The 13845-nt window shown below is 37.1% G+C and overlaps 1 protein-coding gene across 1 annotated transcript; it reads left to right on the forward strand.

Moving 5' to 3' along the window:
• Positions 1–384: 384 nt before the first annotated feature.
• On the forward strand, positions 385–10590 carry LOC119192179 (patj homolog; the record flags this gene model as incomplete). The annotated part of the gene is made up of 3 exons (XM_037446014.1): positions 385–599; positions 6128–6265; positions 10432–10590. Coding segments are annotated over exons 1-3 (300 nt in total), but the record flags the coding sequence as incomplete, so codon positions are not given.
• Between the last annotated feature and the right edge of the window lie 3255 nt (positions 10591–13845).

Genomic DNA, 13845 nt, shown 5'->3' on the forward strand with positions numbered 1-13845 from the left:
GTCAATTGCTGCGGAGCATTTGTAATTAATATTTTTTTGAAATCCGAACCTTGATATTTCTGTTTCATGACGATTTTGTATTTTTTTTTTATAGACAGTAAAAAAAATGTACGGCACGAGATATTGTTCCCATGTAATGCCGTAACAAGCTGCAGCTGTTCACGTGTTGCTGGTAGAATTTAACTGTGGGTATTGTTAGATGATATATATGTATGATGATGTCACGATATATATCTTCTGCCTTCAGGCTGAGAAAATAACAACCGAAGGAAAATATAACAATTTTAATACTTATCAGTAAACAGTATCTTGCTATTAATTTAAATTTACTTATAGATTAATTCGTTTTTCTACGGATACCTCCAAATTATCTTTTTTTGTTCCAGAATCCAATCCATACAACGATTACAGTGCTCAAATACAAGTGATACATAATGTGCGCGGTGGTGGATCGGTGCGCGCGCGCAGCTACAGTGTCGGATGCCGTCGGCTGTTTCCGCGAGGGCTGTCAGTGAGGGCACAACATGGCGGAGAAGGTCAGCTGATCTGAAGCAAGCGCGCGCAAGCCTCACAGCAAAAGGCGAATAAAGCGCATCATGGTAAGGGATTTAGTGTAATAACAATTAACATATGAGTACCTTTTTCAATAAGTTTACCTTCCTGTTACTATAGGATAACCTACATTGCAGTTCTTTCATATTCGTTCTTTCATCATTGTGGTTTAGAACTAATACTTGAAATAGGTACCTATATCTTTAATCTGTCGTCTTTATTTCCTTTAATAATAATATATAATAATATCAGCCTTGTATTATATACTTGCCCACTGCTGAGCACGGGCCACCTCTACTACTGAGAGGGATTAGGCCTTAGTCCACCACGCTGGCCTAGTGCGGATTGGTAGACTTCACACACCTTCGAAATTCCTATAGAGAACTTCTCAGATGTGCAGGTTTCCTCACGATGTTTTCCTTCACCGTTAAAGCGAACGATAAATTCACAAAGAATACACACATGATTTTTTTGAAAAGTCAGAGGTGTGTGCCCTTGGGATTTGAACCTGCGGACATTAGTCTCGGCAGTCCGTTCCACACCCAACTAGGCTATCGCCGCGTATACAATAGAATAATTCCTTTAATACAATAGAATAATAATGATACTGCCATCATTGTAATCTGAGATAAAGTAAATTTAAGGTCGTCGAACACTAGTGGCATCTAAGAAGCTTAAAATAAGCATTAGGTTCATATTAGGTATTATGTACAACTGACAATCAAATAAACGGAGAGTGATGCCTCGGCATCCCAGAGCTTGTTCCCAAGTGTCTTAGCCGGGGCTAACCGAATTTCCAAAAGAAAATCACATCGCATGAAATGACTGCTGTTACGGTTTTATTTCCTACGTAAATAAAACCTTTTTAGTTCAGTGGAGTTGGCACTTAAAATAATGAACAAGATAACGCAAAATATTATATAGATGCCTTATTTATCTGAAGATTTTGTAGTTAGGGTAACAAATCGACCATGAATTAGACGAGTGTATGAATTTTGAGATAAATACTTTTTAAGATGAAAATAATTGTATTTCATATGTTTTTAGGCAATGGTTAACGTGTTATATTAAAACTTTTGGCAAAATATTGGGTTAATTCGCTGACTCACCAGTACAAGGTCGTATGTAAAATTTTACTTATGCTAAAAAAATGTGATTAAAATTTTTCATGTTGGTAAATTACTACATTATATCGTGCCCCCTTTATTTATTATCTGCGACTGTTGGAAATTAATTAATTGGTTTTTAATAAAAAAAAAACTTGAATTTATATAACATATAGATCAATTTATACATCAAATATATCACGGAACTTTGTAATAGTAAGAAAGAGAATTCATTAAAATATATAGAGTATTTTTTAAGAATTTATAAGGTATTAGATTTGCCCGTGGTTTCTTCCGCTTGGAATTCATTTCAGTCTATGTCCTCTCCTGGAGTTTTAGCTTATTTCTTACTAATTTCTGATTAATCGTTTGCGCGTAATAGACAGAATTACTTTCCCATTTGTTATGTTAATATGAATGTGCCCAAAGATTTTGTTTAGTTCATAATTATTGCTGCCTTTATTTTTACAAAACTTTTTTACTCATTTTAAATGTTCGTTCCACAAAGGTCATTTGTTTCACATTTGTGTGGTTTCTTCAAATTTTCCGTGTATTCATGCGGGCTCGAAGTCCCTACTTTATCTTTACGGGCAAGGTTAATGACTAGTATTTGCTGATGTAGACACATCTTTTACTTTTTTTTACTGCAGAAAGATATGTAGTAAACAATAGGCAGTTAGAAATTTTATTATATATACTTATAAATGCGAAAGTAGCTTTTCGATTTCGATTTCGATTAAATTTTGTATGAAAATAGTTTGAGGCTCTAAAAAGAACACGGGGTACTTTTTATTCCAAGAAAATATATAGCGGGACTTGTATACCGGAAAAATTTCCCACGGGAGAGCCGCGAGTAAAAGCTAGTCTTACTACTTATATTACCTTGCTTTTATCTAATTCTCACTAATATTATAAATGAAATGTCTGTAATTTTTTTTAGATGCTGGTATGTTTGAAGTAAATGCAGAATCAAGTGACCGAATTTAGATGAATATTGGCAGACGGATAGACTATGTTCTGGTTTAACACATAGGCTATTTTTATTGCGGTAATTTGCTCCCATGGGAAAATAAACGACTTTTTATATAGATGGCGCTCGAGTTGTACAGTGTTTTAGGGACTTTTGTAGGTAAAAGTAAAGGCTAAAAAAAGGAAAAGGGTTTTCACGTGGGTGAAACCGCCAGGCACGCAGTATTAAATAAAACTACTTGGCAGGTACAGATATATTTGTATTTTATACCTTATTTACTTTGTGAAACACTGCATTAAATATCTTTATTAATAACCCTCTTGACACCGTAGGTTGTTCGTTTTGTACTGTTATGTTAGCAAGCCCATTATGAATTCATACGCCACGTTCAATAGGATTATGATTTCACAAAGCTTACGGGGCGGCGTATAATGAGAGTTGATTTGTAATTTCAAACCTTTCTACACACCGAAGCCTCCGACCCAGCCTTAAAAATTGGTGCTGATTTTACTAGTATTATAAGAACTGCGCATGCTACGCGCCGACATGTAAGGCGGAAGGTCATATTAATAATGAGTTGATTTGTAATTCTAAACCTTTCTACACACTAAAGCCTCGGACCCAGCCTTAAAAATTGGTGCTGATTTTACTAGTATTATAAGAACTGCGCATGCTACGCGCCGACATGTAAGGCGGAAGGTCATATTAATAATGAGTTGATTTGTAATTCTAAACCTTTCTACACACTAAAGCCTCGGACCCAGCCTTAAAAATTGGTGCTGATTTTACTAGTATTATAAGAACTGCGCATGCTACGCGCCGACATGTAAGGCGGAAGGTCATATTAATAATGAGTTGATTTGTAATTCTAAACCTTTCTACACACTAAAGCCTCGGACCCAGCCTTAAAAATTGGTGCTGATTTTACTAGTATTATAAGAACTGCGCATGCTACGCGCCGACATGTAAGGCGGAAGGTCATATTAATAATGAGTTGATTTGTAATTCTAAACCTTTCTACACACTAAAGCCTCGGACCCAGCCTTAAAAATTGGTGCTGATTTTACTAGTATTATAAGAACTGCGCATGCTACGCGCCGACATGTAAGGCGGAAGGTCATATTAATAATGAGTTGATTTGTAATTCTAAACCTTTCTACACACTAAAGCCTCGGACCCAGCCTTAAAAATTGGTGCTGATTTTACTAGTATTATAAGAACTGCGCATGCTACGCGCCGACATGTAAGGCGGAAGGTCATATTAATAATGAGTTGATTTGTAATTCTAAACCTTTCTACACACTAAAGCCTCGGACCCAGCCTTAAAAATTGGTGCTGATTTTACTAGTATTATAAGAACTGCGCATGCTACGCGCCGACATGTAAGGCGGAAGGTCATATTAATAATGAGTTGATTTGTAATTCTAAACCTTTCTACACACTAAAGCCTCGGACCCAGCCTTAAAAATTGGTGCTGATTTTACTAGTATTATAAGAACTGCGCATGCTACGCGCCGACATGTAAGGCGGAAGGTCATATTAATAATGAGTTGATTTGTAATTCTAAACCTTTCTACACACTAAAGCCTCCGACCCAGCCTTAAAAATTGGTGCTGATTTTACTAGTATTATAAGAACTGCGCATGCTACGCGCCGACATGTAAGTCGAAAGGTCAAATTACTGTTGATCACTCCGAGCCGCGGACGCATGCAGCTGACAAGTTTTCCGACCTGCAATAAAGTGGTGCATTATTGGGCTAACTCGTCGACTTAAAAGGTGAAATTATTGTTGCGCGCTTGGAACCGCGGACGCATGCAGCTTATAAGTTTTCCGACCTGGATAAAAGTGATGCAAATGTTTATTCAGCTAACTCGTGGACTTAGCAAGCCTTAACGACACCGTTTGGTGTGTAGAGAGCTTTACTTTTAAAAGAATCTGTTTTTTATCCTGTCACGGAAAAGAGATTTCACTGTATTAGAAATAATGTACCAACAAGTAAAATTATGCTCGACTACCTGGGAATCGCCAGAATAAACCTCTCTAAGAGTTGTTTACAATAATGCCAGTGTTGACTAGACGCGCAAAATCTAAAAGAATAAAATCGCATTGATTCGCCTGCTTATATCTATACTTACTATTATATAAAGCTGAAGAGTTTGTTTGTTTGTTTGTTTGAACGCGCTAATCTCAGGAACTACCGGTCCAAACTGAAAAATTCTTTTTGCGTTGGATAGCCTTTTGTTCGTGGAGTGCTATAGGCTATATATCATCACGCTATACCCAATAGGAGCAGAGCAGTAATGGCTAATCTCAGGAACTACCGGTTCGAACTAAAAAATCATTTTGTATTGGATAGCCCTTTGTTCGTGAAGTGCTATAGGCTATATATCATCACGCTATGACCAATAGGAGCAGAGCAGTAATGGCTAATCTCAGAAACTAGGAGTTTGAACTGAATAATTATTTTTGTGTTGGATAGCCCTTTGTTCCTGGAATGCTATAGGCTATATATATCATCACGCTATGCCCAATAGGAGCGGAGCAGTAATCGCTAATCTCAGGAACTACCGGTTCGAACTGAAAAAATATTTTTGTGTTGGATAGCCCTTTGTTCCTGGAGTGCTATAGGTTATATATCGTCACGCTATGACCAATAGGAGCGGAGCAGTAATGAAACATGATGCAAAAACGGGGACAATTTATTAGTTTTGAGAGCTTCTGTTGCGTGCGCTGCGTAAACGGTTAAAGTTATGCAACAATAATGTATGACGGGATTGTTCCTCTTCAAAAGTTCTACAAAAATATATCATAAAACAAAGTCTCCCGCTGCATCGGTCTGCCCGAACGTGTTAAACTCAAAAACTACCCAACGTATTAGGATAAAATTTGGTATGGAGACAGTTTGAGACCCTGGGAAGAACATAGGCTCCCGGGAAACTACTACTTTTATAATGGAAAACTTTAGCCTGAAAAACTTTATAACGCGGGCGGAGCCGCGGGCAAAAGCTAGTATTTATATAAAACTACATGCATTAGGAACGTAGCGCGACGTGTCGAGCCGAATTGCCGCGCATACAAACCAAATTTGATTCCGCGCAAATTGACGGCATTTTGGTTGGTTGCTAACTTGGTACTTAATCTGTAAGATATAGGATACATTAATTAATAAAAATTAAAATTATTCATTTATCACGTAGGCGAACAAAGTTGTACCTAAGATACAAGCCTGGAGTTTCTTTCTGCCTTTCTTCTTCGGGTAGTCATCACTGAGGTAGTTAGTGAAAGGCTGGTAGGTTAGCTAGGTTAGGGCTCATGTCCTCGCCGGCGAGGATCGCGACGCGTTATCCTTTTATTTCCCTTTTTTACGATAAATTATACATTATTTTGACGTATCATAAGTGCAACTATGTTCGCCTACGTGATAAATAAAATATCATATTTTATTTATTTATAAGTGAGTAACAAACTGGTTAATGTGTGTGTTTGTGTATATTGTAGCAGGTATTCGGCGAGTGGGCGCAGGTGGAGGTGGTGGAGCTGGTGAACGACGGGTCGGGGCTGGCGTTCGGCATAGTCGGCGGCCGCTCCTCCGGCGTCGTCGTGAAGAGCGTGCTGCCCGGGGGCGTCGCCGACAGAGTGAGTCTTAATTCCTCTGCATTTTTTTATATGTCACCTCAAATTGGCCCTATTGCATCTCATGGTAAGCGGAGTAGACTCCGGGTAGAGTATCGACTGACGAGAGTTGAATATCGCCCGTCGATATAAGCCTTTGCATTTTTTTATATGTCACCTCAAATTGGCCCTATTGCATCGTATGGTAAGCGAAGTAGAGTCCACATAGAATATAGTGCCAAGAGATGCTTATCCCTCGCCAGTTGATATAAGTATGCTAGCCAGTTGAAACCGGAACGCGATACTTTTACGTCGCTCACTACGGTGGGTTTCACACTTTGACTTGCTATGGTGGGTTTAATTGATTTTGTATTGTGGTCCCTATCCCGGCGGATAGAGATACTACCAGCAATTTTATGTGAAAAATCGCTTCACTTATAGCCGGTCTCAATATTTTTGACCGAGACGAACTTGGAGCTATTAATCATTGTTATAATATTTGTTACAATATGTTATAAAAATTGATTTAACGTAAAATGTAATGTAATAATATGGCAAAGAATTATAGTTGAAAACATAAAGAGAACTCAATAACTTTTTTTTAAAACATAATATTACTGGTACTCAGTGCAAAAATAAAACGCTTCGGCTGGTGCACTAAAGTCACAAGATATAAGAAAAGCAGTAACAGTAAGCGTAAATCTTACTTTTGAGTTGAGATAACATGTTAGTAAGTTATTGAGACCGTATATTTGTATGCATTTAGACTTTATAGGTACTCATATCGCTAATTTAAGTTTTTACAAGAATCGATTTTCTTTTAGACATAGCATCCACAACATTACCATTGTGAATTTTTGTTTCCAATTTAGACATACAGACTGGCGAGACTTTAAAATCGTTTAAAACGCAGTAGACTACAAACCTATGCATATGCAAAATACGGGCGTGAACTAGTGTGGCAGAGTAGAAGTTTCTGTTGGAACATTTCGTCGCGCGAATTTAATGCGGGAAGCCAAATGGAAAATCGAGACGTATACGGAAATTTTCGTGTTATTTGATTTTCAAGTTTTAATATTAACAGTACCATGATTTATATGTTTACACGAATGTTAGACATTAAAATATAACTATTTTACGAATTTTATCTCGGTTTTTTACATTATAATTTTCTCCCGACGTTTCCAAAGACTGCAGCTTTCATGGTTACAGGTGGGACTGAAGTGTTGGGCATCCGAAAAGTCAAAGTTACAATACCTTACATTTTACAAAATTGTTTTATCTTTTGACGGTGCGATCTACGCAGAATGAGCGCTAAACAGTGTTTTGTAGTCTGGCAGCTGTTACGAAATACACACACACACACGCACACGCACATTGTTATCCTCCTGGATAAATTAGAATACAGTTTCACCAATTTTTCTGAATAACAAAGGTTACTTTATACGTCTGAAAAGACTCAAACAGACGGAGTTACGAACAGTAAGTAAAAACACAATTGGCTACAAGCTCAGTATTTAATCTACATATACTATTTGATAGAAACTCTGCTCCATTGCTAAATATCATAATATGCAAGTTTCCAATAACCGTGTAGATTTAATTCCTAGTTGGGCGCTTCGACCGCGCTTGCGGTGTCGGCGGATATGTAATGCGCGTTTAATGGATCTACGAAACTGTTATAATACGAGTTAAGCTAGGATCTTTATTGAAATGTTTGATTTTGGTTATATGGTTATATGATTTGGTTATATTATTGGATATTATGACTTGTATTGTTAATAAAAAAGTGAATCTAAACGATTACAATAGGTATTTTATAGTTACGTAAGAGTTTTTATCAAGATATAGGTTTTAGAGTTACGTGATTGCCTCTACTTGAAAATGAAATAACGTTTCAACAGTTTGGGCTCTCAAATTGCAATAATTCGCAGTACTTTACCACAAACATACGCGTTTCAATATGGATTTATAAAATTACTTAGTAAGATATCGTCAATCATGTAAAATTATTACTTTACCCCATCGCAGAGGAATAATGAATTTTTTTTTAAGTAATATATGACAATTGAACACAAAAATCATATCTTGCACCTGCAAAACACATTAACTCTACTAAATATATTCCTCGTCATTCTATCGAATAAAAAACCATTCTAAAACAATAAATCGCTTGATAGCAATCGTTAAATGTATAAAACTCGGATGTTTAAGTTCCACAATCATATAAATCATAACCAAGGAAAAAACCAAACATTAAACAGAAATAGATGCACGATTGTGTAGTGATTAACGCGATTCGACTCGTGATTATTCGAGTAGTTGCAGTCATCGGTTTACGTTTCATTCATCAAATAATTTCTAATTGTGTGGGTGTTCAAACGGATCGATGACGGATTTGATAATAGCTAACGCGCAGTGCCTGTAAACAAATACTAAAATATGGTTTGCGTTAATGTTTGAAAACACCTCTGGATTTAGATTGGGTTTGATCGGACAAAATTATGTTGATGCTATTCGTCAGGTCAGGATTATGAGAAAGCCAAGGCCGCGTCCATAATGACTTTCTTGTATAATGAAGAGGAGTTATTTAATTGTAAATATTTAGAAAATAGTGTGTGTAGATCTTCGTAGTAAAATTTTTATATATGTAGTATAGACTAGCTTTTGCTCGCGCCCGCACGAAGGAGTTTACCGAGATATTTTTTTTCCGACTTACTTGGTATGTATCGTTATATTATGACCAAATGACATAAAGCATTATAAATTGTAGCCTATGTGTTATTCTGATGTATAACCAATATGGCTGTAAAATTACACCCGAATCCGTTCAGCAGTTTTTTCGTAAAAGAGGAACAAACATACATACATCCATCCTCATAAAATTTCGAATTTGTAATATTAGTAGGATTATTATTCAAATAACTTTAAAATTTTGTATGAGCCTATGATATTAGATAGGTAGATAGATGAATCGATTGCAAGCTCAGTAGGTACTTGGCAACAAATAACCATAATAATAAACAGGTTTAGTGTTAATGTAGAAAGTACAAAAGTAGAATGTTTACGTGTTATGTCAGCTGGAGAAATGAATTGTGTATCATATAGCGTATAAAATTGCTGCGCAGTACTCGCCCGGCAAAATAACAGGTTACGTCGTGTACAATAAAAGCAGTTGGGTGTGAGATAGATTTTAAATCACATTCGGTTTTTTTAACGGTACAATGTATAACTAGCGAGTATGTTTTCTCACAGTGTCGCCTCAACAGTAAGTAACCTGAATGTATTTACCACCATTATTACACATTGCCAAATTGATAATAAAAAAAAACGTAATAAATTAAGAACCTTCTTAGAAAAAACTTAAGGTCTAAATCTGAAGAAATAGCGTGCCTGTACGAATACAAAATCCTGAATGTGCCTAGTAGACACTGATTGTAACGTACGAGCACGTGGCTCGTAAAACTAAGGGCTCGGCTCGATACACGGGCCGGCCATTAGGTCGCATTGACATTGATTTGTGTTACGTAGGGTTATTGTTAGTTACCGGCATGTCACGGCCAGGGTTACTGGCGGTGGTGGGGACTTTATTAAGGTAAAAATCGGTCCAGAATTTGGTTTTGACTTCTGGAAAAATAGATTTTTTGTTTTATAGAAATAAAATGAACAGTGGTCACCATCGTCCATGAACAACCGGAATTCCGAAGAAATAATGTTGCCTTAATGTCTCTTTACTATGTTCTTAAATCATGTCTATGGTTTAGTTTTCCTACATAAGTTGATGCGGTTGGCCCATGTTTTATTTGTGACATAGGCCAGCAAAAGTTTAAGTCGGCCCATGTATGTATGTCGTAGACGGAGTTGTCAATGGCTTTACGAGTAGATTGAAAGAAGTTTATTATTGATACCATAATTCTACAGTAAACAAAAGCACAAATCTCATATTAATTATTAAAAAGAAGTTATTGAATCAACAATTTATCTACATGCTGATGTACCACATGGGCTACATTGCGACGCTGGTTTTCGATGGAATGTAAATGTGACTACATTTCTTATCGATTAATGGACTAGTCTATACCCGTTGCTTGTCGATACGGTATCGAAGCGGGATCTGCATACGCTGCTCCCGCGGAGCCGAAAGCTTTACAGCTTACTTATCAATGAGCGCTTTCCATGTTTGTGTACAGGATGGGCGCCTGCGCAGCGGCGACATGTTGCTGCGCATCGGCGCGGTATCGGTTGTGGGGATGTGCGCGCGACAGGCGGCGGCGGTGTTGCGGCAGTGCGGCGCATGCGTGCGACTGTTGGTCGCGAGACCAGCGGCTTCCAACGCGTTGCCTATGCAGGTAACTCGACATGTGCTATAGCGCATGGTAATGAGCTAATCGTCTCTCGATACGATTGATCCACGGACTAGAACGGGATGTCATGGAAATTAAAGTCTACCATCGGTATAGATACTTTAAGGCTTGTATCTTAAAATGTCGTAATTGTTTATCAATAGCTTCATTAGAAAAATTAAATTCAATTTAATTTTGAATAGAGATAATAAAATGTTTAATTTATTTTTATTTTACCATGGCAATTATACGTACAGCCACAACCACAATCGACATAAACAAAAATCAACGTACTACAATTGTTTGGGTAGTAGGTTGAACTAGGGTCCAAATATAATATCAAATAACCAACAGAAGATGACCATCGAAATTCTTACCCCGGTTGAACACAGAATGTCATTCATTCCAAAAGTCTGTTTTTTCATGTAGTCATTCCCATTTAGTCAAGTCTAAAATATCAGATGCTCTTTTGCCCAGTTATCTGCAAATATTCGTGACTGCGATCCTCGTCTAGGAGAATATTTATCGGCATTATTGCAGCCTGCTTCGGATACGGGATTTCAACACTTTGCCGGCCTTTGTCCTCCGTTATTGGACGCATATTTGCTTGCTAAATATTACGGTACATTTAGGCGTATAAATACATGACACTTATTGCCTAGTTATTGTTCCTATAGCAGGAGTTATTTAGGTCTAGTCAAGGGCCCTTAGTCGTTCTACTGATGCATATCCGTATTTTTGCAATTACGAGCGTTCTAGTCGAAGGACAGCTTTGATATGCATCCAGGTAAAAGATTAAAAACCGCCTATTTACATAAACCTTCCATATGTCCATCGATTATAACGCGATTAATTAGGAAAAGACGGATTCGCCCACAAAGACGGAGTAGTGCGTCTTGCTTTAATAAGGTTTACTCATGTAAGTAGTGTTGTTAGTTACAAATGTTAATATACTATTAGTTCATGCCCGCGATCTTGAAAATACTATTGTATGCTTTCTTCATTCATTTATTTTACACTTAAATGGTTTTAGCCGAATAAACAACTTTAGATTTTATAATATTAGTAGGTACAATGTATATTCCCTTAATAAAGTTTAAGGAAGATATCCACTGCCGTTTACGTACTCGACGCGTGACCCGGCGATTACGGCCGTCCTCCAGCCCTCTCGGCCGACCTACATACCGCAGCATTAATTGGACACGGGCTGAAAGAAAGTTTCCTCAACCTTTGCTCGATTTCAACTCCAATTACTACATGTATGTTTTCCCTGGTTTATGAATTCCTCTGCGACTTCATGCCGTTAATATTTGATAGGAATGGACTGTATCCATGTTTGACTATATTTTGGTCAAATCGTTATCTTCTTCTTAATCGTTGCCCCATAATGGAGGATCGTGACTCCTTCTGCGTTTCGAAATCTGTTACCAGTCGCTACGATCCGTCGCCTAGTAAGGAATCGTGGTCTGGTTTTACGAATTTTCAGATACATATTGTAATAGATGTTTACCTTCATTGTAAAATTATTGATAACTAGCCCGCTCGCAGCTACGCCCGCGTGAATTTCGGACTTCAAAATGGAGGAGGTGCTCAATTTGTCGGGACGTTTTTAAGTATGGTGGTATGCAGGTGGTCCGATTGTCCTGTCAGGGTCTGATGATGGGATCCTGGTGAAATAGAAGGAAGCTTATAGAATGATTCAGCATTCACGCGTGATGGCTTATTATTAGCGTATTTCATGTATAACTTTGGTGTTTCTATACCGATTTCTATGATTCTTTTTTATGGAATATTTAATAATGTTAACTTTTTAATTAGGGATGACTGAGAGTGTTATAAACGTAAGAGTAGACAAATATAATGAGAAAGCTTCGAACTGCTAAGCTATCGGGAGTTACACGTGTTATTGTGAGTCTACCATAAAAGATAGACATATGCTGTCGTGGGATATTTTTACATAATTTTAAGGAGAACATTTCCGTCATACATGATTTCTGTGTAGCTTTAACCATTAAGGTTGCACAAGCGACGGAAGCTTAAAAATTGAGTAACTTCTCCCGTTTTCCCAACATTTCCCTTCACTGCTCTGCTCCTATTAATTGTAGCGTGATGAAAAGTATACTATAACCAGCACAGGAGTATGACAAATAATTGTACCAAGTTTCGTTAAAATCCGTCGAGTAGTTTTTGTTTCTATAACGGTTATACAGACAGCCAGACAGACAGACAGACAACAATTTTACTAATTGCATTTTTGGCATCAGTATCGATCTCTAATCACCCCTGATAGTTATTATTTTGGAAATATATTTAATGTACAGAATTGACCTCTCTACAGATTTATTATAAGTATAGAAGAAGATAGATTATAAGTATAGATAACCAATCCATTATTGATAATAACCAATCCATGGTAAATAATCGAAATGTTATCTATCTAATCTGAAGATTTACAATACAATTTATGTAGGCTTTTAAACTCCGCAGGGATAGGCAGAGGTACAAAAGGTAAACCCATTTACTGCCGTGTGTATTCCCTCCCATTATGTGATAAGGAGCAAGCTTATCGAGCAGAAATTCTAGACTCGGGCAGATACTGAGTAGAAAAACTCAATACTTTGTCCGACCCAGGTATCGAACCCGAGAACTTATTTCTTCTATTTCGTCTATTGCTTCTCACATTACAAATATTACTATTTAATTAGAGATATGAGTAATACTGTTACCGTGTTTGTTAAAGTCAGCTGCAAAGCTCGACAGGAAATAGTTTCCGCCTCTCCGATATTATTGAACAAAACGCAATTCTATTATATCAATATACTTGGTTCCGTGGCCAAATTCTGAAATGTCGCTGCATTTGGTTCTTTAGTGAATTTTATCGTGAGACGAAGCTATTAATATCCTTTTGAAATTTGTATGAAATATTCGGTACTAGGCTATCTGTTAGCTGGGAAAAATTAAACTTGTAATTCAACGTGATCAAAAGGTATGACCGTTTATGTCCCATATTTTTATATTTCATAAAGGAATCAAAATCTATAGGGTACTTTCCAATGACCTAAAATAACGTTGGCGCATGTAAAGCAAAACACGTGAAAACCTAAAATATGTTTTTAAAAGTGACTTTACTATTAAAAATTTGTGGCCATTATTATGGTGCAATAACCGATCGAACAGCAAAGTTATGTTTGTCATGTTAGAACTTACATACACACTTAGATACCTTACCTACAAGTTTTTCTGAGCCTTCGGTACGCAAAA

This window comes from Manduca sexta, unplaced genomic scaffold (assembly GCF_014839805.1).
Source record: "Manduca sexta isolate Smith_Timp_Sample1 unplaced genomic scaffold, JHU_Msex_v1.0 HiC_scaffold_2449, whole genome shotgun sequence".
Classification (NCBI taxonomy): Eukaryota; Metazoa; Arthropoda; class Insecta; order Lepidoptera; family Sphingidae; genus Manduca; species Manduca sexta.